This window comes from Pteropus alecto, unplaced genomic scaffold (genome assembly GCF_000325575.1).
Source record: "Pteropus alecto unplaced genomic scaffold, ASM32557v1 scaffold110, whole genome shotgun sequence".
In the NCBI taxonomy this organism is placed as follows: Eukaryota; Metazoa; Chordata; class Mammalia; order Chiroptera; family Pteropodidae; genus Pteropus; species Pteropus alecto.
Window position 1 is genome coordinate 4126840 of NW_006431920.1, and position 27485 is coordinate 4154324.

Here is a 27485-nt window from a genome sequence, read left to right on the forward strand (position 1 = left end):
GCGGGATCTAGTCACTGGCCTTGAGGGCGTGTAGGGGCAGGAGTAGCCACAGTGGTAGTGACTTCCTGGATCGTAGCTGCAGTTGTGTATGCTTGAACTTGTCCATTCCAGAGGTGGCTTCTTGATTTCCCTGCCTTTGGACTACCACGAGGGCAGTACCTCACCTGGGTCATTCAGTATCCAACAGGCAGTCCTGGGGGCCAGCCTAGACCCTGCTCCTCCAGTCTTCCCCTTCCCACCGATTTTGTATATGCAATTTCTCAATTATATCTCTTCCTGATTAGCATAGCTAGAAGAGTTTTGGTTTTCTGCAACTTACACCGGTACAGAAAATACCCTTCTGACCATCCTTTTGTCTCAAATTCTAGCCATTCGCCAAAGCCGAGAGGCATCCTAGCTCCCTGCCCATCTTGATAGAATCCTTCCCCCCACCCACCCCCGAACTCCTTTTGCTGTTTTAGTGTGGTATGTGACAAGTTATTTGTATCCTTTTTCTATCCTTGGTTTGAGTACTTTTCAGTTTTCCAGTTTTTGAAATCTTGAAATCTATTTTTTGGGAAAAAAAAAAAAAGAAAGAAATCTTCTTCAAGTAGTATAAAAGGGATAACTTATTATAAGAATACAGAAGCATCTCACAGAAAACAAGTCAGGACCTGCAGCCAGTCTCCATGGGGTGGAAATCGTGAAGGGGAAAGCTTCTGAGAAACAAGGCAGCTGCCCTTTCTCTCCCTCGCCCTAAAACTGCATGGTCTCTCACTTCTGTCCACACATCTGTGTCTTCTCCTGCTCCTCCTACTCCCTTTTTCGCAGGCTGGTTTTGTTTCCCCTAGCATAGCTCATTAATTTATATGGTATGGTAGAGACTGCAGGTTGCCTGCCCAGTACCGTCTGTCTTCTACCTTCTGCCCCCAATTTTAACCAGGCACAAATCACTTAAAATACATACTACATTCTTCCCAGACTCCATTGCAGTTAAGTATTGTCACATGGCTACATTCTAACCAATGAGATGGCTCCTTAAAAAAAGAAAGCGGGCCTTTCTCTTCCTTTATGCTTCTGAGTAGAGAGCAGATATTGTGGTTGGAGCGCTGTCCACCATGTTTTGATCATTAGGGTGAAGAGATTAGAGAAACGGTGGATCCATGAGCTGGAAGGATCCTTGAGGAAGTAGAGCTATCATTCAGATTCTTGAGTACCTATCTCCAGAGTTCTTGTGTGGGAAGAACTAAATTTCTATCATCTTATTTAAGCCATTTCTATTTTGAATTTCTTTTCATATACTACTAAAGCCTAATCCTAACTGATACACATGTCTTCCTACTTCACGCATAACAGAGAGAATAACTAGCGTCTCTTTTCAATTCTAAGCTCCAGGTAGAAATTGGAAGAGCTGAGCTTTTATATCTACTTGCATTCCAATTAGGTACAGCCAGGGAGCAGAGATTCACAGTACAAATGAGAGACAGAAGTACCACTCACTCAAGTTGTAGGGGTTGTTTTTACAGAAGAAGACATGTGGGTTTGAAAGACACCTCAAAAATTGTCTACCATGCTCCTTCTCTTCAGTTATAAGCTAATTCTATTTTTAGCTTTATCCTTACATATCTTCCCCTTCATAAAGTACAGACGACACGTCTACATTTTTACACAATTCTTCAGATATTTTAGTCCCAAGTGTAAGGAGTACCCAGCAGTAATAAGTTCTATTATGATCACTGACGATGCATGCTAATTACTAGTATTGATTTTCCAGCAAACAGCCTAGAAATCAGACTCTAGATCTTCATAGTCAACCAGTACAGGTCCCTGTGAATAAACCAATACCTAAACAGTTCTTTAATTCAACACCTGATGAAGACAAGAAAAGGATTTGAAATTACAGAGCCCACGATCTAAAATAGGTGACTATCTCTTCATATGCAGTCAATTCAGTAATAAACATATAATTTATTTGTGTAATATTATAAACTACATAATCATCTAATTTGTATAACTCCCATGCAGAAGTATACGAATCATAAGACAGAAGTATCTCCCTGCTCTCAGCCCCACTGTAGTGTAGAGCTCTGTAGTGATGTTCTTTCAGTCACTTTTAGTGTTTTGTGTGCTCTGGTGATGGGTAGGGTATTTTTAATCCATTTGGTACATACAGTCATTTTCTGCTTGGAGCCCACATGAGAGCTAATGTTTCAGTGTCTGTTACCAGGCACACCCAGTGTAAGATGTTTAATATGTCCTCCTGCTTCTGTAGGATGGTGTATAAGCCCATTATACCTGAGCTTATGGCCTCCACTTCATGAATGACTAATTTGGCCAATAAAATGTGAACAGGAGTGATGAGGATCTCTTCTGGACAGAAATGTTAAGACTCAGTATGTGGCTCGGCTCATCACATCTTTTTACTCTGCCTCTGCTATTGTTGAAGCCTGGTTAGAGATGCTTGGTACCTCTGTCAGTCTGGATCTCTCAGTAATTACCATGAGAAAAGCTCCCTTGTCATCCTTGATGGACGATTAGCATAAGAGAGAACTTTCGTATTTTAAAAGCCTATTCTAATTGTTCTTGAGAAGCTAGGAAGACAATAGGGAATCTTGGTGCAGAAATGTACTGTATGGGACCAACCAAGTGCTTAAGGTTCCAAGAGAATAAAACGTGATGCTCTCTCCTCTGGTTTTTCTCTGATTCCCATGCTTCATTCTGGTTTCCATATTTGAACACTGAAGTCAGGTAGCATTAATCAAACCTCCACGATTTTGTGTATGCCCTAAAATTTTGACTAATCAGGAACATTTTCAGCACAAGAAATATTTTTCTTTTAATCTCATATCTGTTCATTTTCTTATTGAACAATTTCAAAACCAGGAACTTCTATAGCTGATAATAATGTCAATACGACAGGAAAAAAAAAACAGTTTATATTAACTGTGTATTCCTGTTTTCAATTTTTATAAGATATACTATTAATATATGTTAGAGGAGCATTTCTTAACCCCTCTTTTTTTGGGGGTTTCAGCTGCCTAGTTTCACGCATAAATTTATCTAACAGAAACTCTAGATTTTTTTTCCCGCCTTCCTTTCCTTATCCCGTCGTTATATACAGTTACTCTTACTTCCTTTAACTGTCTTCACGATAATGTCCTTCCCTGTTGGACTTTGAACTACTTCCCGAAAATAATTTTTCATAAACACTAAACATTAACCAGGCTGGAAGGCTCAGGATAAAAGGCAAGACAGTGCCACACGAACAGCCACTTTGACAGCATTTCTAACTGAACCAGGGGGTGACCATGACCTGCTGTGAAGGATGGACCGCCTGCAATGGATTCAGCCTGCTGATTCTACTCTTTTTGGGAGTAGTTTTCAACTTAATACCTATAGTTATGGAAGCAGTTGAAGACCAATCTTTTCAAAACCCCATCTCTTGCTTTGAGTGGTGGTACCCAGGAATTATAGGAGCAGGTGTGATGGTGAGTACCATTTGGTTTGATGTGGAGATCTGCCTATTTTACCCAACTCTTAAAGACCACCTTTCAACCTTACAGCTATGTCTTGACTTAGGATACAGTGAGGAGTGGTGGTATGATATTCGTTTATCTTGGTTATCAGTAAGGAATGACAATTTAAACAAATTAAATATGTAGTATAGGCTAGGGAGCTTGAGCAAAAAAAAAAAAATTAAATTGATAAAAGTTGGTTGGGTTATTACCTATCACATTTCTTCGCATGTAGGGCTGCTCTTCCAAGTTCTTTAGTGTTAGGGATCTTTTGAATTCATTCTCTCAACTTTCCTTTGCCAATACCACTCTCAAGGTATTCGCAGGAGATACAGTAGGAGTGGGAAGTGGTCAATAGGAATAAGAAGAAACATGTCATGCACAATGACTGTCCTGGATGGTAATCATGCTACATGAACATGGCATGGCCTACACCAAAGGGAATTAGAACCTAAAACCTTGGCTCTCTGACCTCAGGGACTTTTGACTCAGACGTTACATACAGCCCAGAACATCATAGTGCTTGTTTTATGTTAATTTTATGAATTGGTCTATGTCGATAACTGCAGCAGAGCAGTGTAACATAGAAATACCCAATGGACCTGATCATTGAATCACTTGTCACAGATTTATAGACCTTCTCCTGGGAATTCTGATACAGTAGGACTCACTTGTGTAGAGGAATAAATATTGTTTTTGGATCGGGTAGAATATCTCAGCTTTAGTTCTGTCTCCAATATATTATTGCAAATCATTTATTCTATAATTCTGTTTCTATATTTGTAAAATGGGATGTGGGTACTGAAGTTTAAATATTCAGCATTCGAGAGGCTTGTTTTTGTTTGTTTTTCTACTTGGGTGCTAGCTAAGGGGTTCTGGTTAATGCCAGAGAAATGAGCCTTTGTTTAGGGGGGGGTGTGTGTGTGTGTGTGTGTGGGCGCGCGCGCGCGCGCGCATGCATACACACGTGTGACAGTTCAACGACCGATATTATCAAAGTGTTCTAGAGATGCTGAAAGAAACGTAGAGATTTTTTTTTTTTTTTTAATCCCGGATACTGTTTCCTACCTGCATCACTAATCCTTAATGATGATCGATTACTGCTCCTGATCTTATTCAGGACTTTCATGAAAACACTCTTGAGTCATGATATATTAAAGATTAGATAAATATTTGTCCTTTGGCTGGCACACTGAACTCGAGACCACTCTAGCATCAAAAAGCCATTCCAAGAAGCATTCCACAATAGTTGATGGTGTCTTTTCCTTTAACATCACAAGCAATCTATTCACCCTACGTTAGGTAGAAAGAGATACTTAAATAAGGAAAAGCTTTTTTGGAAAGTTGTGGGCTATTTTTTTAAATTGTCATGAAAGCTCTCTCCAGGCTGAGAGAAAGCACAGTGGTGAACCAAATGATGCAACTGCAAATCTCTGCGTTTGTAGAAGCATCTCTCTACTTGAATAGTGTAAGCTTCCTTTGCATTGCCTGAGACCAGAAGCCAGGAGCAGCTGGCCAAGTCTAATCAACAATGGCAGTTTCCATGAAGATCTTAAAAGTTCCCAAGCTGAAACAATCCATATAGAATAACTCGTATAGCTTTAGATATAAATTGGCTCTACCGCAAACACCATCACCATTAAAAAAAACAAAACAAAACAATTTATTGGTAGCATTAAAGGAGCCGGAGGTGATGAGGGCAAAATGTATTCTTCTTTTGGGGACCCGGGGATGGAGAGGTGGGAGGATAAAGACACAGAGAGAGACCACTGCTAAGTGCCAACTAATGGGTTCATAGTTTACACTGTTATTTCACCTCTATAATAATCTGGCTGAGCACATATTATCATTTGTATTTTAAAAGACCAGCAAACAGAAGTTTAGGAAAGTTAACAAGGTTACATCGTAGGTATAAAAGTCAATTCTGTATTTATCTGACTCCGAAGTTCTGTTTTCCACCAGGGCTAGCACCGTAGCCCACGATCTGTTTCAGGCTGACAGAGGGGAAGTGTATAATTCATAACCTAACCCAGAAACTTAAGTGACTAAGAAACTGAAGCATACAAAAGTTATATAAGTCTATGCAACAGTTTCAGAGAATCTGGACTTCCTTGTTCCATGACTAAATTTATCTTCCTCAATAAATATTAACGAATAAATATTATCGCACCAGGTTATCTCTATTACTCAGTATGGTAGACGGTCATCAAAGTATCCAGTAACTCTTTAAAAAGTTCAATAGGCACTTCATAAATTGAGCCTCGAACTCTAGGCTAGCAGGCAAACAGATAAGTGATAGAAAGGTGTATTTTCATGGTCTTTAGCTACATATTGAATGTGGAAGAATATTTTTTCGCAGGGAATTTTGTCCCTTCCAACATAGTTCAAAATATTGAACTCTCAATATACTTGTAAATATGCAGAAAAGTTAATAAAGAAGAAATCACTGCCTGTGATAAGGACTGTTGTCATAATTCTTAAAATCTTTCCAAAATGGCTGTAACGTTTTTAAGTAGTATTGATTCAAAAACAGATTTTGCAGGAAGTAGCGACTTATAAAAACTATGGAATTAATTATTGATTACTTCATAAAGTATCTTCATTTTATGGTTTGATGACTTACCCAAAACAGCGATGAACCCATTATATTTGGACTCCATGACAAAGAGCAAAAGTATTATGGAATTAATTATCTTCAACTATTGTCTGCTAAATGAAAAAAATCAATACTTTTCCAAGTACCTAAAAGAGACTTGAAATGTTTCTTCCAAATAAATATTAAGGCCGTTTTATATGTGATTAATTAGAAGCTCAACCTTAATTATGCTTATTCATTGAGTTCACTTATTATACAGCAATTCATCGATTATTAAAGTCTTAATACAGAACGAGTTGTTAAATGTTGAACAAATTAGAAGATACTTGTATAACAAGCATTTGCAAAATGTAGTTTTTATATTTATGATGAGCTATGGCTTCGTATTATGCTCAGGTTCAAGTTCTTAATGTTTGAATTCTATCATGGAGTTGTAATAGTCTACAGCTCTTCTGTGCTTCATTAGTAAAATCATGTACCTTCCTTCTAAAACAGAATAAAAGTATGGGTTTCCGTAAGGGAAAATGAACAATACCACTTCTTTTCTTTATGAATACAAACTACTATCAAGATCGTTCAAATGTGCTTAGGAATTGAAGAGAATGAGTATTCTCAGAATTACTCATTTTGACACATCGTCTGGAAGATTTATAATTCAGTCACACATACACCTACACACTTTCACATTTTAATGTCCAGCCTGTAAAGAGTCTCTCTAATTTCCAAGGCTTTGAATGGGCAAAACGGTTGAAATATAATGAGTTATCATTACCCATCATGACATAACAAAGATGTGTTAACATACCGTGTAGACAACTGAGTGAGGATCCGCATGCTATAAGTTACTGTCACTTCCTGTTCTGAATGATTTGTTTCTTTAGCTCAGAAGGTAGTACAGCTTATGAGTACAACAGAAGAAGGTTAGTCCATGAACACTGACACCTATTTGGGACCTAAAAAATCTTTCTCCCTTTTCTTCTGGGTTCTTAGCCAAGAGTCTGCCCAGGAATGGCTGGGCTGCCAAATGTACATGTGGCATCTGAATTATAAGGGTGTTGGAGTTCGAGGCAGTAGGTAAACCAAGTGTTCCCCACAAGTGACGTGGAGTCAGCCATGGTCAGAGTGGGTGAAGTTTGTCAGGAAAGTTCCTCGTAAGGTATTACATGTTGACCTGCTCTGAAAGAACACAGGTCTCGGAACAAAGGAATCAGGGAAGGAGCAAAGGACAATAGGATGCGCGAGGGTGGTGGAAGGATGATCATGAACAAGCGCTATGAAGAAATCGAGTAGAATTATAAGAGTTGGCAAGTGTGGGCCAGTGCTTAAGAGTCTGAGTTTTGGGAACCAAACGCCTAGTTTTGAATCCCAACCCTTCCATTTGCTCAGAGAAATTCCTCGAACTTTCTGTGCCTTTGTTTTCTCATTGTAAAATGGGGATGATAACAATCCTAGGATGGTTATAAGGCTGGAATAAACTAAAACGTGTACAGCACCTGGGACGGTGCCTGGCATGGTGTTAGAACTCAAGAAAACGTTAGCGAAGAAGAACAAAAGGAAAGAGAGAAGCACTCGAAGGCCACTGTGCTGAGGTGGCAAAAAAAAAAAAAAAACCTTACGGCTAAAACTTCTTAAGTGGGAGGAAGTTATTTACATTCCACTCTTCGATGATACAAAATTTCTCCCAGTAAGAATTTCTAGTCATAGCTGCTGACGAGATATGACTAAAACTATCACCCTGAGCCCCGAGAATGCGATGTAATTTCTTACAGCTTTCCTCAGCAATATGCATTTCCCTCGACACAGGATGCGATAAACACGAGATTTCTGAACATTGACATAAAGAGAGCTCGTCACATATCGTGGATAAAGGAGCAGAAGGGAGAATGTGGAACTAACATAACTCTCGGACCCTGAGTTGGGGACCTAGTGAGATGGTGGTGACTCTGGGGGCGAGAGGAAAGTTAGGGAGGTGGGGAGAAGCGGTGAGAGGATTCTGACTTCCCAAATGCCAGGAAACAAACACATCGGTTTCCTTTCTGGACGCTTGTCAGATGAATTCAGACAAATCTGGGGAAATCGGATAAGTGGCTGCAGATTATAGGAACTAATAAAAAAGAAAAGCGAATTTTAGATGGTGCAACCAATTCTTCCAGAAACATTCCTTCCGAAATAATGAATAAATAGCTCATTCTATTTAAAATTCAAGTTCCTCTAAAGATGACTCAGAGTAAAGTAACGTAGATCAAAGAGTTTGAAGGGACTCTCCTGAAATCCCCGCTGCTCCCCACTCTTTTATCTTTATGGATGAAATGGGGGGTCACAAGGTCCCCGAGATAAGAGCATGGGCAGATTTCCTTCTTGTTCTCTTGAGCCTCGATTTCCCACAGCTGGTGGTAAACGAAAGGCAGAGATTACTGCTTTTTCATCTGATGACAAGTACTAATACTTCTCTTTCCTGTTGATGTAATTTCCAGGTCATTCCAGCAACGACAATGTCCTTGGCAGCAAGGAAAAGAGCATGCTGCAACAACAGGACCGGAGTGAGTATGGTTACCTGGGTCTGGGAGCAGAAGTGTGTAAACAGTTGTTGACACCTAAGCCAAGCCACCCGGTTATCGGTAGCTGCCACATCCTCTTACGGTTTCAATGGCAGGACTACCATCTTAGAAACATGCTATTTAGAATGATTACAGGATAATATCGAAAGTGTGAAGTTTTTTTTTTTTTTAAATAAAAATATAGCTTTGAACCCAGCCTCAGACATTTCCTCAATCTTCAGCTTCACCGCTCTAAAGGTTTTCAAAGAGCTGTCAGGGTATTCAGAGCTGTCATCAGTTTCCTAATACTAAAACACTTGTTACTTTTATGGTGCCTATACGATACTTAGGGAAAATGTATCATCAGTTCTCTCCTGCATACGAAACATTGGTTTGCTAGGCTCCCAGTGAAAATTGCTCTCATCCAGTTAAAGGGGACACCAGTTGTATTTTCAAACATTTAGTTCATACCTACAATGAATAAGATTTTAACTTAAGTGAAAAGTAAAGGAAATGCTTATTAACCTTCAATAACTATGCTCAGAACACTTTCAAATATGCTATCTTATTTAATTCTCTCAAAACTATAAGTGAGAAATACTGTGATCTCTGTTTTTCTGACCGAGAAACGGATCTTCAGAGAAAGGACTTAACTTGCCAGCGTAGCACAGACAGTAAGTGGGTTTTTATCTGAATCGTTCAGACTCCACGATTCACAATCCTTACACTATTTATGCCGTGAACATTGTTATTAATAATCCTCTAATGAAGGGGGCAGATCGATAAACAACAGTCACAGTAAAAATTCCTGGCCAAGCCTGAGCTTTTAAAGCAACGGTTCTCAGCCTGATGGGAACATTAGAATCACTTGGGAAAATCTTAAAATTACCAAAGATTCTTCATCGGTATTTTTCAAAAGCACCCTAGGGATTCTAATGTGCTCCCAGAGGTGATAAAAACTATTTAAAAGGGTACATATTTATTTCCATATTACACATTTATATCCATGACAGTTAGAAAATCGATATTTAAAAAAGTACCTTTTTCTGACATTTGATACTTACGTGGGATTATAATTACTTTGCTAATTACTTATAGTCTACCTTTGTTTATGACACATTCATTGTAGGTATCGAATAAACATTAGTTTCAGTTTCCTCTCCCCGTCATTTTTCTTTTTAAACTATCATAATTTGGAGTCCGACTTTACATTACCTCTATATCGTATTTACGACATTTGTGAGAAAAGTATCCTGAGATATTTCTGAATCCCTAAACTCAAAAATCACAGAATACTTATATGCGCTTTTCTCTCAAATCATATTTCCATTAAGAATCTTTTCCCCCTGGCCATATCCCTTCATGACAAATGGTTCATCTTTTCAATGATCATTTAATTTTTCTTTCCTTCGAGGACACAGATGAAAATAACTGAATCACTTTTTCATGCAAGTGTTGGGCTTAAGTCACCAGGAGGTTTTGCTCCGCCATACTAACCTTGAAGATAATTGGAACTCAGGCTTCAGCGACATTAGATTATTACATACCGAGGAGCCGCCTCCTGGAGTGCCAGGGACGGGGGACACTGTAGAATACTGCTATTAATAGTAGCGTTGCTAACTAATCAAAATCATCAGCTTATATTGATTAGGTGCAATTAATCAATTAGCCACTTTTCTTACTTGGAGGCGGCCATGCGAGGACTAAGGTTTAAGTCAGACCCCATATCTTTCAAGCACAGATAAGACCAAAGCATCCTAAAAGTTACCAAGGCTAGATCTTGGGAGGGTTGGCAAGAGGTCGTCACATAGGCTTACCCCCCGTTTTAACTGTGTCCCACTATTTCCCCTACTTTAACCGTGCCTTGTTCCTCTGTTCATCTAATTACTGATCTGGTTTATGAACGCTTCAATTTCGCTGAGTTATTCAAGTGAAGCCCCACACTCTAAGGGAAATACAGATCTTGAAATCACTTTCCGAAGCCGGGCCCCTCCACAGTGATGAGGTCAAGAATAGATGACCGAAATCTAAGCGTAGTGGCGCTGCTTGATGAACAAATTTAGATGACCTGTACAGGACCGTGCCCGATCCCGTCTGATTTCAGAAGTAGCGGCAAGACCAATAATCTTTTAGTGAGTCTAATCAAATGGCAGCGACTTTGTCCTCTGTCTTTTACAATTCACACCTAATCAAATTAGGATCGTAAGAGCTACGACTATAAGGTGAATGGCAGCAGTGGATTCAAAAGACTGCGTATGCTGCTGAAACTCGAAACAGACCAAAAACATGTAGTAACATGTGCGAATGCACCTGCTTTATCTTCCAGATGTTGCTTTCATCTTTCTTGAATATATTCACAATCATTGGTGCCGTGTATTGCATGCTGGTGTCTCTCCGGGCTCTCTCCGAAGGTCCTCTCATTTGTAGCTCTCACGGCAACAGCACTACCAGTTGTGAATTTTCATTTAAAAACTTACGGTGAGTAACCTGACTTTCACTGCTTATCTTACACAGCAGCGGCTAATTATATTAGAATATGGTAGTGTTGACGTAGTGCCATGTTTTTTCTTTTGATGAAACTACTGGAGCAGATTCTCAGGGATGTAGCACATTAATTCCAATGGGCACAATCTCATGAACATGGAGCTATCACTACATTTAGAATGCATTGGGTATGTTCTTGTCTAAAGGAAGTAACTGACTCAGATGGCTTATCCTTGTCTTTCAAAATGGCTGCATACATGCACATGTATAAAAAAATTCTCTAAGTACATACCGGAAACTTGACTTTCCTCCTTGGAGAAGGGAAATGGAGGACACCGTGTGGAGAGTATGGGAGCACTGACTTTCTACACTTCTGAACTGTGTAAGCCCTAAGCATAGATCACCTTTATACTTTAGAAACGCGAATAGAAACACAATAAAATTTAGAGCCTTACCTGTGAGCCCTAAAAGAAACCAAGCAGCCAACAGATTCATGCAGACATCGTATAAATAGATGGTAGGCATAAGAATGAACCAAATGTTTAAGTCATGTGGTAACAAATAATACTGGAAAGTTACAAGTAAATAGTTTCAATCTTGTAAGACAGTTGTGCCTGCATCTGAGCACAATTTGTAAAACTGGAAGAAAAGAACAATTTACTAGCTATCTTTATGTTGCTCGGGCTGGAAAATAACCAGATCCTCCCCCTTTTCTCTTATCTTGCTACATTAAAAAAAAAAGAAAACTCTCAAAAATACCATACCACAGTTAAAATGAATCAAAACCCAAAGAAAACTCCCTTTACCAACAGATCTGATATATAAAATTAGAGCTTTCAACCACAGATGCTACGTGCATTCATTCCTCAGCAGATGATGACTCAACACGTATCGGGCACCAGGCTCAGCTCTGGAGAAAATGGCACTCGAGGCTTCCCCACTCTGGCTGGGGTGACAGTTACAGAGAGTAAACAGAGAAGTGACAGGGGCCCTGGGTGTGCTGCACACTGCAGAAAGCACGCTCATCTTCCTTCCACGTGCTGGAACACTGGTGTTTTCCCCGGCTGGATGTCAGTTGCTCGAATCTGAAACACACACTCTCCGAGAACACGAGTCCTGTTCTGTCGTAAACCGAAGAAAAATCATCTCAGGATACATGTGTTAGGCTAAAAGTTTCTCATTTTCCATGCGTCGTTACGAGGGGCACCAGTCACTTTCATCGGAACATAGTCAACACGTCTTTTCTGAGTCAACTTTGTACATCTGGTTTAAGAGCCAATGTAACACCATGGGTTGGCATCGAGCTCCTTGATCTCGGTATCTTTAGCAAGTAGAAAAGCGTCTGCTTAAATAGGTTGAATGACACGCAATCGATCATCAACCATTTTTGACAGACAATTTTGTATGGTTCAACCTAAGAGCAAGCACTATAGAAATATCTGTTGGATGATGGGATACAAGATGAACACAAAGTTTTATAGCTATTCGAGTACATGGACACGTGCTCAGAAACCCTGACCTTAGCTGTTAAATTTCTGGGCACAGTATTTCAAAAGTACTTCGTTTTATACTATTCTTGTCCCTTTCTGGGCACAGTATTGCATCCTTCTGATGGCCGGTGATATTCCTGAATATCTTCTTTCTTTCATTTTTCAGTGACATTCATCCAGAATCCTTCGATTTACAGTGGTTCCTAAATGAATCTTGCATATCTCCTGAAGGTACCAACTATTCCACCGTAAATAATGACACCAGGGGCAGCGGCTGGGGAACATCATCAGTGGCTGACTTAAACTTCAATTTGGACTTGAATTCTAAACAAGGCAGATATAGGACTGTCCATTTCTCGGTGTTCTTAGGTCTACTGCTGGTGGGAATTCTCGAGCTCCTGTTTGGGCTGAGTCAGACAGTCATCGGTTTCCTGGGCTGTCTGTGTGGAGTCTCTAAGAGAAGAAGCCAAATTGTGTAGTTTAACGGTAATAAAGTGGAACACTTAGTAGTCTGAATCATTCGTGAATGACACTTACGAGATACTCTTCTAGAAGTTAGAAGTTCAGTAATGGAACATTACCTAAAAAGCTGTAGGAATCATTTTAGTCCATAGGGTTGTCTTTAAAGTCACCTTTAAGGTGATTTAAAAAAATATCAAACTTTTACATAGAAAGCATGTTGGTAAATACATAATACTTTCATACGGAAAAGGAAGCATCATCAGTGGCTGACTTCAGGGAACGGTGGAGTGAAGCTTTCAATTTTTGTCCCTTTCTGTGCTATTTGAATTTTCCTGTGTGTGGAGTGGAGATGGCAGACAGGGAAGGAGAGGGGACAGGAAGGAACAAAAGGGATCCCGGAAATGAAAGCCTGGGACTTCTTTCTACTCTAAGGACGAATAACAAACATATCAACTGAAAACGTATCAAGTTTGCAGACTGAATTCCTACCTTCCAGAAATGCCAGGGAAAAAAAAACAAATTCTAAAGGGAGGACAGTAAACAAGACAATAGCCCTCTGTTTTCCATAAGAAAACATACAGGAAAGATAAAAGGTGGGATGGGTTGAGGTAACCATTCTAGCCTAAGAGAACACGGGGATATGATTCGATTAATGTATTCTGCGGCCCCTGTTGGTATCGCTGGGGAAAACTGTACAAGGATCGATTAAGGGATGTTAAAGACTTACTAATTTTTTATGTCTGATAATGGTTTTATGGTTATACAGAAAAATGTCCTTACTTTTTAGAAATGCACATCTGTTTGGGAGAAAATGTCATGCTTTTAAAATACTTCAGCCAGAAAAATAAAGCAATGGAAAAATTTTAATTGTTACATTTAAGTGACAGGTGATTCATTACACTCTTCTGTTTTCTTCTATTTGCATTTTTTTGTAATAAATAAAAAACAATAAAAACCCAAGAAAAAATCAGCCTTTCAAAAGCTGGTTTCTACGTATGACAATCTGTAGAAGACAGAATAACAAGTGTATTTACCACATTAAAATGTTATATAACAGACAAAACTAAAAACCTACAATTTTCTTAATGTGATCATTCCTGCACTTTAATTATGTTCACTGGGCTTAAGGTTCTAGAGAAAAACTTATATTGTAGCTGCCCTTCAAAATTAGTAAAATCAAGAACTTAAAGGCATTTTTTTTCTGAATCCATTTGTATAAAGACCTTCTCCTTACCCTCCTATATCTATTTATCCTTAAAGTTTAGCTTAAATTTCTACCAGAGAAGCCTTCCCAGAGTACATAATTCCAACAAACTAAGCTAGCACTTACCCAAACTACTATTAGCATACCCGTCACAACGTCACATAAATGTTTCTGCTTGTACGTCCATCACTGTAAGAGATTTATGAGAACAGGGACCGCCACATGCTCCCCACGCATTTATTCATCAGCTCTTTCCTGCTTCAGGGTAGTGAGGCCTCTCCTCTGCCCGGAGCCCCAAGCCCCACCCGTCTAATCTCTGGCTAAGTCTTCAGACTGCAGCACAAATATCGCTTCTTCCAAGAGGCCTTCCCTAACCAATGAAAAGCAGGGTTCCCTTTACTCTGTCCTTTGGCAGTCTTTCATTTACTGTACTGGCCACAGTGGTGACAGCATTTTTATTTGTGCTTGTTTCTTAAATTCCACTCTCCCTCATAAGACCATAATAAGCTCCATGGGCATAGGGATTTTTTTTTTTTTTTAATTTACTCCTGGTATGCTCAGTATGAAGCACAGTGCCTGATACAAAGTAGGGCCATTATAAAGACTTTGTTGAATGAATTGATGAATCCTATCTTTAGTACTCAGCTTTTAGTGAAGACTCAATGCTTAGTCATTGAATGTCACACTGCTAAAAGCCATAAAATGAAAACACAAGTAAAATGAACAGCTTACTTTATGTAACTGACTGAAACAATACAAAGGTCAGTGATGGTACACACGATCTTCTCAGCACCCTAGAAATGGGTATGAGATGACCCCAGTTCCCTACAGGGTCACAAAGAGACAGACTTAAGCCTCCCATTTCACAGGGCCAAAGGAAGGATGGTTTGCAGTAGCACAATGAGCTAGTTGGAATACCTGGTAAGTTCTTTCTTTGCTAGTTTAGTCTTGTGGAAACTATGGCCATGAATTAAATGCCTAAAAGCCTATGGGCCACTTGTGGTTAGATATCTTTTGCAGACATGCGTCTTTGTTCTGGCACGTAAACTTACAATCGCACGTTCGTGTACACACACACACAAATATGCATTTAGCCATTTACAAAGCTCAGTTTTTTTCTCGCCTTCATCCTCATGTTTAATCTTGTTTTGGAATCTTTAGTTTTATTTTTTTACTAATCACTCTCTCCTCTCCTATATTTCAAGTTGCCCTTCCTCAATAATAATTGTTTTATTCCGTCTTCTAATTCTTTAATAAACTTACTCTCCTCCTCCACCATTAATCTGCTAATTCCTGAAGAGTAGGGTTTGCGGCGTACCTGTTGTAACCTCTTAAGTCAGTGCTGTGCACACGAGTCTCTACTCATTGACAGTATGTGTAAGAACATCTGTAACACTGACATTTTAAGTAAAAGAACAGTGACTGACAGTAAATTAAACCTTTTCCAAAATTAAGGCCCAGAAAGAGCTCCATTTCAACATCGAATATAAGCAGTAACATGGACATCCATGCAGGAAAGCTCTGAAAATATACTGCTTGCATAAAATTATCCCTCGAATCACTCACAGAAGAGAATCACTCACAGAAATTTCCTTGTGACATACATGAACCTACAATTAATTACATCATTAGGATATTATAAAAGTCAGAGGACACTCATGTGTATAAAACAAAAGCGAATCTTTAAATACAGTTCTGAACTCAGTGTGACAACATACTTGCTGTACTTAGCTGTATGTCACCACTGAGAGTGTTGGGATGGTCACTGCTCACTGGCCCCGCCTGTGCACCTTTCTCCTGCTGCTCTTTCCTGCATCTGCAATTTTTGCTTCATTCTCTGCTTGTTGAAATCCTATATATTTTTCAAAGCTCAGCTCAAACACCTAAGAAGTATTTCCGGACTATCCTGACCAAGAGTGAACGTGTTCAACTCCAAAACCACGAAGTCCTAGGGAAGGGAGGCAGCCGAACAGAGTGCGGCTTTGGAGTTAGATTTTCAAGCTCTTCTATTTTTAGATTTGTGACAAGGTGAACACGTTTGTCGTTTGTCATCCTCTTTTGAATGGCCAGTTAACTTCTAAATTACCCTTTCACTGAGGAAGTTGTTTTTTGAGGTCCCAGCCTCACGCAGGAGTCTCCTGTCACACAGCTGGTGCCTGCCCAAGACATGGAACTGTGCCCCTGCCCCCCGGCATAACCATCAGGGGGACAGTTCTAAGTTTCCAGTGTTTGCTAAAAATCGACAAGGAGAAAAATAGCTTTTGTTTGCTTATCTTCCGGAATCTCTATTTTTATTTCATTTTTGGCCTTTGTGGACTCCTTTTCAAGCCTGCCCAACCAAACTGGTGTTAATTTTATCTATTATTTTTATCATTTTTGTGCTTTCAATTGGGAGAATCACTCACAGAAATTTCCTTGTGACATACATGAACCTACAATTAATTACATCATTAGGATATTATAAAAGTCAGAGGACACTCATGTGTATAAAAAAAATGATCATCAAACTCATGACAAACTAGGAAGTAAAGGGAAAAGTCCTTTTTTTTTTTTGAAAGATGGGGAGAAACAAGAATAGAATGTTAAATCTGTCTATATCTAGGGTATTTCCCTCAACTGCCTTTCCCAAAACTCACTGCCTTGGTAGAAAGATATTGAAGATGTGTGGAGAAAACTGTAAACTTCACTAATATTCTACCTGTTTTTGAATCAAAAGTAGGAAAAAAAAAAAAAGTTTCAGAACTAAAGGCTTCCAGGACTTGTTTCACTGGTACATTTAATTCTCACAAGACTTAGTATATTAGCTAAATACTACAATGGAAAAAACATACACAACTCAAGGTATTTTCGTCTATACATTATAAATATTACTTATGAGAAAACCACCTGTAACGTGACCAGCGCCTACCACTGTCAGGATGAGGGTCTGACAGGAAGCACAGTGGGTTCTCGCTACCTGTTAATCATAAACTGCACTGCTCACTCCTGAGACAGAAAGACTCAGGTTCAGGTACGGTAACATGATACGGAATGCAGCTCACAGCACAATGTGATGAAACAAAATCTTTCCATAAACAAATATTGCTTTGGTTGACAGTTTATTAAATACACTACATTTGTACCTTATTCTGTTTTTTTTAATCATTCACACATGAACTTATTAAAAACATATTTTATAGAAAACCATCTGTAAAACTAAAATAAAAATGCACATTTTACACACATATTAGGTACACTGCTGAAAACATTAGGAATTTTTTTAATAAAGGTGATCATGAAACATGAGGCGGCTTGATTTCATTAATTTGGACACCAGACCATGACTTCAGGAGTTAATGCTGAAATGTGGCTGGATGCGTGTCTATTAACAAAACTGCTTGATAGTGTTTGAGAAACAGGACAAAATAAAGTATTGCCTTTCTTTTACAGATAGTTTTCTAAATTCATTCTCTACCCCTCTCCCATTCAGAGAATTGTGCAGACTGATGAGGTGAAAAATTAATTCCTTTAAAAAGAACAGACTAGAGCCTATTTACAAAACATGCAAAGGGAGAATTTTAAGTAGGTGTTACTGCAGAACTGTTAAAAGTGAATGCAGCTAAGTGACAGAATATGCCTTCATTTCTCCTTCCTTTCTGAAAGAAATACATTTTCAGGGCATGGACTATAAAACGGCATACAATGCAAACACAGAAACCAAGAAGTTTGCAAATTCTTTATATTTGCAGCTGTTGAGACAGTATTTTCGAGAGCCGAGGGTACCTCTAGCGGCGAAACCAGAGCCAGCTATTAAGCAGCCAGAATGCTACAGTAATTGAATACATGACCATTTCTCTTTTAGCACGTTCTTTGTTCTCTTCTTCTAGAAGTTGTAGACGTCTATTTAGTTTGATTATCTAAATGAAAAGCAAAAAACAACAAAAACAAAATAGAAGCTTTAATGCACGGAGTCATCAGATTCTTATACAGTAGTATGATTTGTCAGAAGAATTATAAACACAGAATGTCTCAGTTGGAGTAAAAGAAACAAAACTATATACAGAAAAATGTTACTCATAAGAGCTCACATTCACTTAAATACTCTTCGGTCTCCCTTCTCCAAGTTTCTGAGTTGGACAGGATGAACTGCCCTTCCTTCCTGCGTGCGGCGGTGAGGTGAGGCAGCTGCTACACGTTGCTACGTGGGAGAAAGGACTAAGCACGCACTTAGGCGGGCTGACCCCAGCGGAAACGGTGAGGGACTCCTGGCCCTTTCTGTGCCCTTCTACGGGTTTTCGTCACTCAGCCTCAGTTTCTCATCTTTAATCTGCTTTAATTTCCTTCCTGTCCACCTCTGACTCACATTGAGGACCCATAAATTAACCTATCGTAGTGGGCCCTGCCACCTGCCACGCAGACCCTTTGGGATGAAAGGCTGACTCCCCAGCTGCTAGTGTCTCTGGTTGACAGCACCGTCCTCGCTGTTAGTTCTCAACTGTGAACAGTCCTGGGCTGGGCGACTGCCTCGCCCAAGGTCATGCTCCATGACTGGGCAGCACGCTCCAGCTCTGCAGGGTGATCGCGGCTTCACAGCTCTTCGTGGGGGTTGGCCACAAACAGCCTATATTCTGACTACAATGCAGTCCAGCATCTCTCTCTCTTTTGCCCGATCCTGCTTCCTTTCCTTCTCCCACAGACGTTAACCTCAAGAACACTCCCCAGTAAACTTTCTACATGCAAATCTTCATACCAGAGCTCGGTTTCCAGGGAATCCAACCTGCCCATCTATGTGAAAACACTACGAGTGCTGTAAAGCATCATGAAGGTACATGGGATTATCATCGTTATGGTAAAGAAACTGAAGGAGGAAAATTCTCATAATGCCAAACCCGTAGTATGCAAGGACTGGGAACTACCAACGGGGGAAAACATCTACTGACACAACGAACACAGCAGTGCAGGTATAACCATTTTAACAACTCAAAAAGTATCTCACTTTCGATCAGTGTTGAGCAACCATTTTTCTGTTACGGCCAATTCAGTGAAAAAGAAAAGCACTTAAAGATAACCTTTGCCCCATTCAAAATGTTTATTTGGTCCCATGAGATACTATGTTCTTGCACAACTGGTTCTACTTTATTGTCAGTGAAAACACTGGCATTGCTTTGAGTCATAAAAATATTTCTATCCGGGCATATCTGAGACGTAGAAACGCCCAGGCAGCTTTTGAATACTGCCCCCGAGAGCGGGTTAAACTTTGTGTCTAGGTGACTCATGAGTTGCTCATCACTAGACTATGGCAGCTCCAGGCTGACAGTCCCCAAACTGGCAACGGAGCAAGGACAGCTGCAGAAGCAGTAGCCTCCATCGCTGCCAGGGTCACAAGTGTGAATTCTGTAGCACCTTCTCGTGATTCAGTTTTTGTTACTTATCTTAGAAACTCAGATTCCCAACTGGCTTTCCACTCCTTTTAAGGTTTCACGGCATGTGTGTGACTCGTTTACAATGACTATATCTTTGTCTGTCCTCGACTGGTTCACCCTCTAAGTTAAGGATTAAATGAATGTTGTTAAAACCCTGAAACTCACATTATACTTTCAGAAAACAAGGTTGTTGGTATAATTGTGAATTCAATAACACAGAAGAAAACTCTTTCTTCCATAAGCAAAGTGTAAGTAAACATATATGTAAGAACTTATGATATAGCTTCCATTTATGTTTCAGTAAATGAGATTAAAAATGAAGAAAGAGTATTTGCTTCATATAATCCTTTTATTCTATTAAATCTTTAAAATAATATTGATTTACTCTTAAAATATTTAGTTTCTTGACTTTTATTTAGAAATATTTTATTTTCAATCATTTCCTCTCCACATCTGTTTGGCACGGACACATTCAGGACACCGAATACGGCTTCCCCACATGTGAGAAGAGGATGTGTGAGTCCATGTTAAAATGCACATGTGCGACTGTAGTTCTAAGTAGGATGTACTACGGAACACGAGGAATACGTATACGAAGACCCTCTGCAAACTGAGAGCAGTTTCCAAAATGGAGTTCTCAGAAATAGTAACGGAGGTCTCAAAGTGACTGTCCTGTGTTTCAAAAAGCCAAGCAAGGAATTTATGGCTTTACTGATTTGCTAAAATGTCAAGATTCTTTGTTATTAGCTAGAATTATGTGAATCCATTTTGGTAATACTGTTTTATGCTGATCAAAACATGTAATGGTGGTTTAATGTACCTTTAATCAAAACAGGAAAATCAATTATGGTTTAATAAATAGTTTGATAGATAAAATATTTCAATTTATGGGTTATATAGGAGAAAATGATAAAATGTTAGGAACTATCACCGTAAACATTATATGAATATCACTTGGGATTATATCTTATTTGGTACATTAAATACCTGTCGTCTTAATGAAGCTGCATCTACAACAGTCATGTCGTCTGAAGTTCCTTCAATTGTTGTATCTGTATTTGAAATGCCATACCTAGCAGATGAGAAAAATTCAACATTAGAAAAGAACTCAGAGTACCTAGCAAGTCCTGTAATACGTTGTGTAATGCTCAAAGAATTGCTCGAAAGATTGGCATTTAACAATATGAATTATCAAAATACTTTACAATCTGAATTGTCACTAATAAAGGAAAGAAAAGAAAAAAGCTTAAGATAATTACTTTCGATTCTGGGAAAGCATCCTAAAACTTTAAGAATGAGAAGAAACCCTGACTAAAGATATAAATAAGGAGATACTTTTCACCTCAGAGGGATGGGCATCGTTAAAAAGGGTCCCTGGCTTAAAAGACTGGAGAGCTGCCCCACTAGGATATAAAAACATACAATTCTTACACAAACCCGTGTCCACGTGTGGTTCCGCAGGAGTCCGCTGAGACTCACTGGCAGGGCACACTAACTTGAGCTAAGTCCTCTCACTGCCTCTTCTCTTGCCGTTTCTACTCTTTACTTCTTATTTCCAATTACTTACTTTCTACTGTGTCTCGCATAGAAGCATTTATAAAAGCACCTGAATATCTTCCCACTACATTCAGATCTGGAATTGGCTCAATAATGAATAATTAACAGGCTGTATATAAAATACTGGAAAGCCAATAAGACAAACTCTAGAGAAAGCATTTTAAAAGTACTTCTTGTTCAAATGCAGTTACTTCTAAAAGGGCAGTGACTTTTAAATGAATGACAATGAACTTCTGAGAAACAAATACACACAAATGCTATTCTTCCTTTTAGCCTGGATTTCCACTTTTTAAATATATTTTAATTAATAGCTTTATTGAGCGACAATTTACATACCACACAATGCATCTAACATGTTTATACCATTACTATTTTAATCCTATATGTTACTTTGGTAAATGGCATACTGACTTTTCTGAATGAGAAGATAAAGAAATTGAATTTAAAAGTTACTCCTACGTAATCACAGAGAATTGGTACACAGATCATATATTCTAATATTTCAAGTGAATCTCCACTATAAAAAGCACATTACTACACAAAGGGGTATGAAGAGAATTATATTTTTCATCCAGATATGTTCAAAACAAATCTATTCAGAAAGTCCTTTTGTTTCAAATACTGGAAATAACCCAAAATATTTTAATCATACAGTGTCATTATTCTGAACACTGATGATAACCAGACAGGTTGCAGTTTAAATAACGGACACTGTGTACTGACTCTAGATCATCTAGAACAATCTCTAAATGTGCCTTTGATGGTTAAATTAACTTGCTTTCTCATTAACTGTCCCTTTCTTCATGGGAACAGAATAAATACCCTGGAATACTGAGAGTAACCACATCAGTTAGAGAAATAAGCTATTAAGTTAGTAGATGCTAGAACTATGGGTTTACAAACATGTGAATTAATTATTCCTTTGAACATTAAGAGAGAATTATTAAATGATTAGTAGAAAAAATGAGGGTCGAAGATGCTTCTTCTCTACATTTTATCCTCAAAATAAAACTTTTCTATTTCTGTGAGGTCACTCATGAGATGAATATTTAGGGGAAAAAAAAAAGCAATACAAACAATTGCTTCAAAGGTAAAATGACCTGCACTGAACGCAGAGAATGAAGTATAACTGAAAGGGATTACTCGCAACTTAAATCTTGAATTAACTAAAGCTTTCGATATCTGTAAAAAAAATCTTCGTGTGTAAATAAATCTAGGGATATGGCAAAAGACTTTATATAATTTAACTTTAAAAAAAAATCACCATGTGTTTTAAACTAAAACCTGTATTTATGAGAACTAAAAACTCTATTAAATGCTAAGACAGATCACTGGCTGAACATACTTTCACAGAGAGATAAAAAGATCACAAACTTATTAGAAGTACATAAGAGAAAACCTAAAATGGATTGAGTTAACTCTGAAAGGAAACAAGTCGGCAGAGTGGTCGGGGGTCTCTAAGGGCATTAATTCCTCTAACCCAACTTAACTGTGAGTGACAAACTGGTTTCTCTCTTCTCCTGCTAAAAATGAATGTGCCAGCTTCCTCTCATCACAAAAGTGCTGCCAGCTTTAAATCTGTTATAGATAATGTAATTCTGCTTAAAACAAACAAAATTGGCTCTGAAAAAAATCACAGTAACGTTATCTGTGAAGACCAACCAAGTTTTTTTTTTCCTCTAGAAGATGGAATATGGGGATTCTGGCACTTGAGAACCTCAAATATTTGTACGTGCCATCCTATCTGTCCCTGTGCGTGAGAGAAGAAATAATTACTCAGGTTAAGCACGAGTGAAAGTGCGAAAGGGGCAAAAATAAGAGAAAAGGTTAAATAGACAGATGACATAAATTCTTAAAACGAAATTCTCTTTATAAATGTTTAATTTCCCCAAACTGGCAATGCTGATTTTCCTGAATTTAAGATGATGCCTTACAGACAGCTTTATCTACAGAATGAAAAAAAAAGAAACAGCGACAGAACTACGGGCAACAATTAAAATGATGCACATAAAACATTTAAGATTTAAGATTATTTTTTCTGTGTTAAGCATGATCGTCTATAACCTATTACAACTGTATCTAAACAAAACATCTCAGATACATGACACTGTATAATTGTTAAGCATTTTTCCTCGTACTCCGGTGGCAAAGGTCACGAACGATTCTCACTATTCTCGGAGAAAAGCAGGATGTACTCACGAGAAAAGCTGTAGAAATCCGAGCTATCATACAAAGGCATGGCTACCATGTGCATTACAGCCTGTGAAACACAGATTCAGTCAACCACTGAGCCTGGTTGCTTACGACGTCTCGACATTTACCTGACGCTGTCGCGATGAGGGTTAGAAGTGGCGGCAGCAGACCCACCACGCAACACAGGTCTAAGGCAGGTGTTTGCGGAAGGCACAGACAGAATCAGGAAACAGAGAAGTAATAAAATAAAAGCAAAAACAAGACAGATAAATGTCAAATAGGATTATATTGTATGCTTCAATACAATATATTTCAAATACTTTATCTTTGTCTCACACGTCCTCCATTTTATGATTTTCATAAATTAAATATTCTTCAATGGGTTAAAAAACAAAGGGAAGGGGAATCTATATTTATGTAATAAAATAGCACCAATATATAAAATAATTTTGGGGAGTGTTTACATTTTAAATTATGAAATTCAAGACGGAGGACAACTGTTTAAAAAGTGTAAATTCTCTTCCAGTTAGAAAAACATCACCATGGACCCTAGAAGCATGTCGAGAACCAGTTAGCAGCACCTGCATGATCGTGGTTGCTCATGTCAACAGCTCTCTCTCCAGAACCAAAAGTCCCACATAACTGCCCTTTCCCACAGGTGCTTCCTTCCCGCCACGTTACTCTGGGTTAGCACTTGATGTCTTAATGTCCCCGTGTCTCATTCACACCCTGAGCTCTCCAGAGCAGAAGTGCAAGTTCTGGAGCTGGGGAGATAAGGGGACACGCTCTGAGGGACACACGACAGCACGTTACAGAAGTGCCACCCGACACTGAGCCTGATCTCGAGAGACAACCAGGAGTGACATACAGGGCTGCTGGAAATGAAGACAGGTGCACTGGAAAACTTTGTGGGGATTTTCACTCAGCTTCAGTTCAGTTCACTATTTCTAGAGGGCAATTTGTTCCTTACCTAGGTAAGCGGTAACCTTGCCAATAAATCTTACTTTTTAAATTTTTTAAAAAATAAATTAATTTTTTTTATGGTGACATTGGTTAACAAAATCCAGTAAGTTTCAGCTGTATAAATCTTATTTTTTTAAATCAGAAGAAAAGCTCCATGGGTCACTGGTCAATTCCCCAAAAAGTAATCAGCAATATATGCTAAACAGAGAAAGGAGGTTGGGGTATAGAATTTGTATAAGGAATTTAAGTATTACGTTCTATTTTGAATATCTCATTCTCTAAGTACTGATCAGGTTTTGCCCAAATTTAAATATCAAGGCAATTCTTAATTACAGAAAACATTGAAGAACAAATGCACTACTTTTTTTTTTCTTTGTAAGTTGGTACAGCTATAGAATTTTGGCTATAATACAAATCACCATTTTGTGTCAATTCAATTTATTCAAGAAAATTTTCATGTTTAGCTTGTATGTTTCCTAATTGCTTAATTAAATTTTTGGAGCCTAGAGGATAAGAGATTCAGAGACTTTTTGAGGAGAAATGTTAGAATTCTATTCTGTTGGCTACAGAACAGTGAGAAATCACATCCTGCTAATATATATTTACTCTGTGGCATTAGGAAAACTGTTGCTAGTTAATAACTACGGTCTTACATTACACTAACATGAGAATGTTTAACTAAAGCAAAGCTGTGTGCTACTTAAAGCTTTTCTTAAAAAATTCACACTAACATGCTCAAATGGACCTGCCATATTCAAGATTCCACCACAGAGATTTCCCTTTTATAATGCAGAGCCAGAAAATAATACAGTTACCTTTCACAACGTATGTCATTTTGTCTTCTTACACTGGCAATTGACACATATAATATAAAAGTAAATTAGACAGGCATTTGGCAAAGTTAGAAGCGTCATTCAAGTACCACCTTCTACCATCAGTATAATTTAATACGTTAAAAAAATCTTTGTTTGAGCTTGGTAATATGTTCAACAATATGTTTTGTAATTAAAGTGGCAAAAGGGAATGAGATCCAAGGCTCTACGATTTCCGGCATTAACTTGTATATTGACATTTTTGAGTAAATAGATGATCTGACTTCATAGGATGTTTGTTAAAAAAATGGAAACTGCTACAGTAAACAAATAAAAGGGGGGACTAGGAATTATACACATTTTAAAGAAGACAAATGATAAATAACAAACTGTTTCGACTGCAAATTTGCACTTCTAGGTATTCCAAGTAATATATTTATATGGATACTTGCAAAACATATAAAATTATTTACACATCGATTTCTTATTCTATTCATTCGAAGCTAGTAGAATTCACTAAAGAAAAACTATATAATCAAGGCCCTTCTAAAAACAAAATTTGAGCATGTGAAGCATGACTTATCTGTCAATATTTAAGTAATGTTCTTACATGGGAACTAAGTTTCTTTTTAAATATGTTAATATTCTGCATCGGAGAATGAGGAATGGAGCTCTAGCAGATGTCAGAAGACCTGGGCATTTCCTCAGGAGCCAAGGACTAAATTGTAATAGCATTTTAAGTCCAAAGAACACCAGTGCCTGTCCCAGGTGTTTTGGTAAATTTTGGATACATTAGTTTTCCAAATGCACAGCACTGACCTGTGTAAACAAACTTTTTAATATGTAACTATGATTTCACTGTCTTCATGTTGAGATTGATTTTAGATCATGTTAAGTTCTCATAAGATGAGGACATAAAAATACCATAAATCTTTCAACAGTATCCCTTAGAGTGTAAACTAAAAGCAGTTCTTATGTCAAGCAACTGTGAATTTGCATTGTTTTATGATAATAAAACAGGTAGAAAGACTTTTTTCTTCCTCCCACCCTCACTCCCTCCATTCCTGTCAAGTAGTTCTAGCTTAATTTAACTATACCTAATGAGATGGCGAAAGACCAAAGATTAAGATACTGCATTAGCATAACAGCCAGGAGTAATAGAAAGGAAAAAGTGATGTACAGAGCAAGAAACATAAAAGCACTTAAAAGTTGATCAGCAGTATTATTTTATAATCATGCAAGTAGACCATTATCCAAATTTCACATTCCTAGTTCTTAAATCAGAAAAGTCGTGCTGGACAGTTCTCAAAGTAGAAATAAACATGGATTTGGCACTTGAAACTCTGATTAAATCTTGTTCAACGGTTAGATTGTAAAAGATTTAAATATAATGATAAAAAAACCAAAACCCTTTCAGTTATGAAAGCAAGCTAGTAAGACTAATGAGAGTCGAACCCTCCATGCTCCAAGGTAACAATGGTTATAATGGTATATATATATATATATATACACATACATACATACACAGGAGCTAATAACTACTCATACGAGTATACTTCATGGATTTTTAAAATTTCATTTAAGTGAATAAGATAATTCTTTCCCAGAAAAGGGATTTTAAGGTTATCGATTTATTACAATAAAAAATAAATACACAATAAATAAATTTTCACTTAGGGCTTAAAAGTTTTTCATAATAAAATAATACAAAGTAAGTTTTTTACATTAGTAAGATTTCTGATTTTGTACTTTTGAACTTGCAAAATTTTTCATTATGGAGAAAAAAAAATCCAACTATTTTTAAGTTCCATGTCACCGTCTGAACTGTACAGGTGTTGGGGGTGGGACAAAGAATTTTACCGTACTGGGGCTTTGTCATCTAGCTATTGTTTAAGCTATATAAGATTGATGAATATCTTTTCCTTTCAGACACTTTCACTGTAATAGCATTTGATAAGGTATAATCTGACCTAATAATCTGTCTCTTTTAGGACTAATTAAAAAGTTAAAGAGGATACTTGGTGAAGAATAAATCTATTTAAGGAGGGAGGAGAAAACAGGCCTTTGGAAATATTAGTTCTGTCGTGCCAGGTATTTTACATTTAATATCTCTTGAAGGCTCTCCCACTACTCTAAATAAAACATTTCAGGCCATTATCCCCATATCTTAAATAAAGCTGCTGACGAAAGGGGAAGATTCAACAAGAATCCAAAAAACAAGGTCATATTATTACCCCCAGAGAGGCCCAGAGAAGCTAAGCAATTTGTCCAAGGCCATCGTGCAGCTAGCT

At 38.1% G+C, this 27485-nt stretch overlaps 2 protein-coding genes across 15 annotated transcripts in view; one reads left to right on the forward strand and one right to left on the reverse strand.

The window, feature by feature from the left end:
• Positions 1-3287: 3287 nt before the first annotated feature.
• TM4SF20 (transmembrane 4 L six family member 20) lies at positions 3288-13490 on the forward strand. Its single transcript, XM_006906654.2, has 4 exons — positions 3288-3467; positions 8565-8630; positions 10954-11105; positions 12768-13490. Exons 1-4 carry the CDS (start codon positions 3288-3290, stop codon positions 13078-13080), a joined length of 711 nt encoding a protein of 236 aa, XP_006906716.1. The 3' UTR covers positions 13081-13490.
• A 3858-nt stretch (positions 13491-17348) lies between these two features.
• MFF (mitochondrial fission factor) overlaps positions 17349-27485 on the reverse strand; it is a 28478-nt gene continuing 18341 nt past the window's right edge. For 5 of the 14 annotated variants that reach the window (XM_025043254.1, XM_015585429.2, XM_015585425.2 and 2 more), the window contains 4 exons: positions 25198-25230; positions 23548-23607; positions 20657-20741; positions 17349-18163 (listed from right to left, as the gene is read on the reverse strand). In XM_025043254.1, coding sequence (XP_024899022.1) covers positions 18032-18163; positions 20657-20741; positions 23548-23607; positions 25198-25230 — 310 coding nt within the window. In that variant the 3' untranslated portion in view covers positions 17349-18031. The remainder of the gene's footprint in view (positions 18164-20656; positions 20742-23547; positions 23608-25197; positions 25231-27485) is intronic. The other 9 variants (XM_006906657.3, XM_006906656.3, XM_025043255.1 and 6 more) reach the window with 2 other exon arrangements.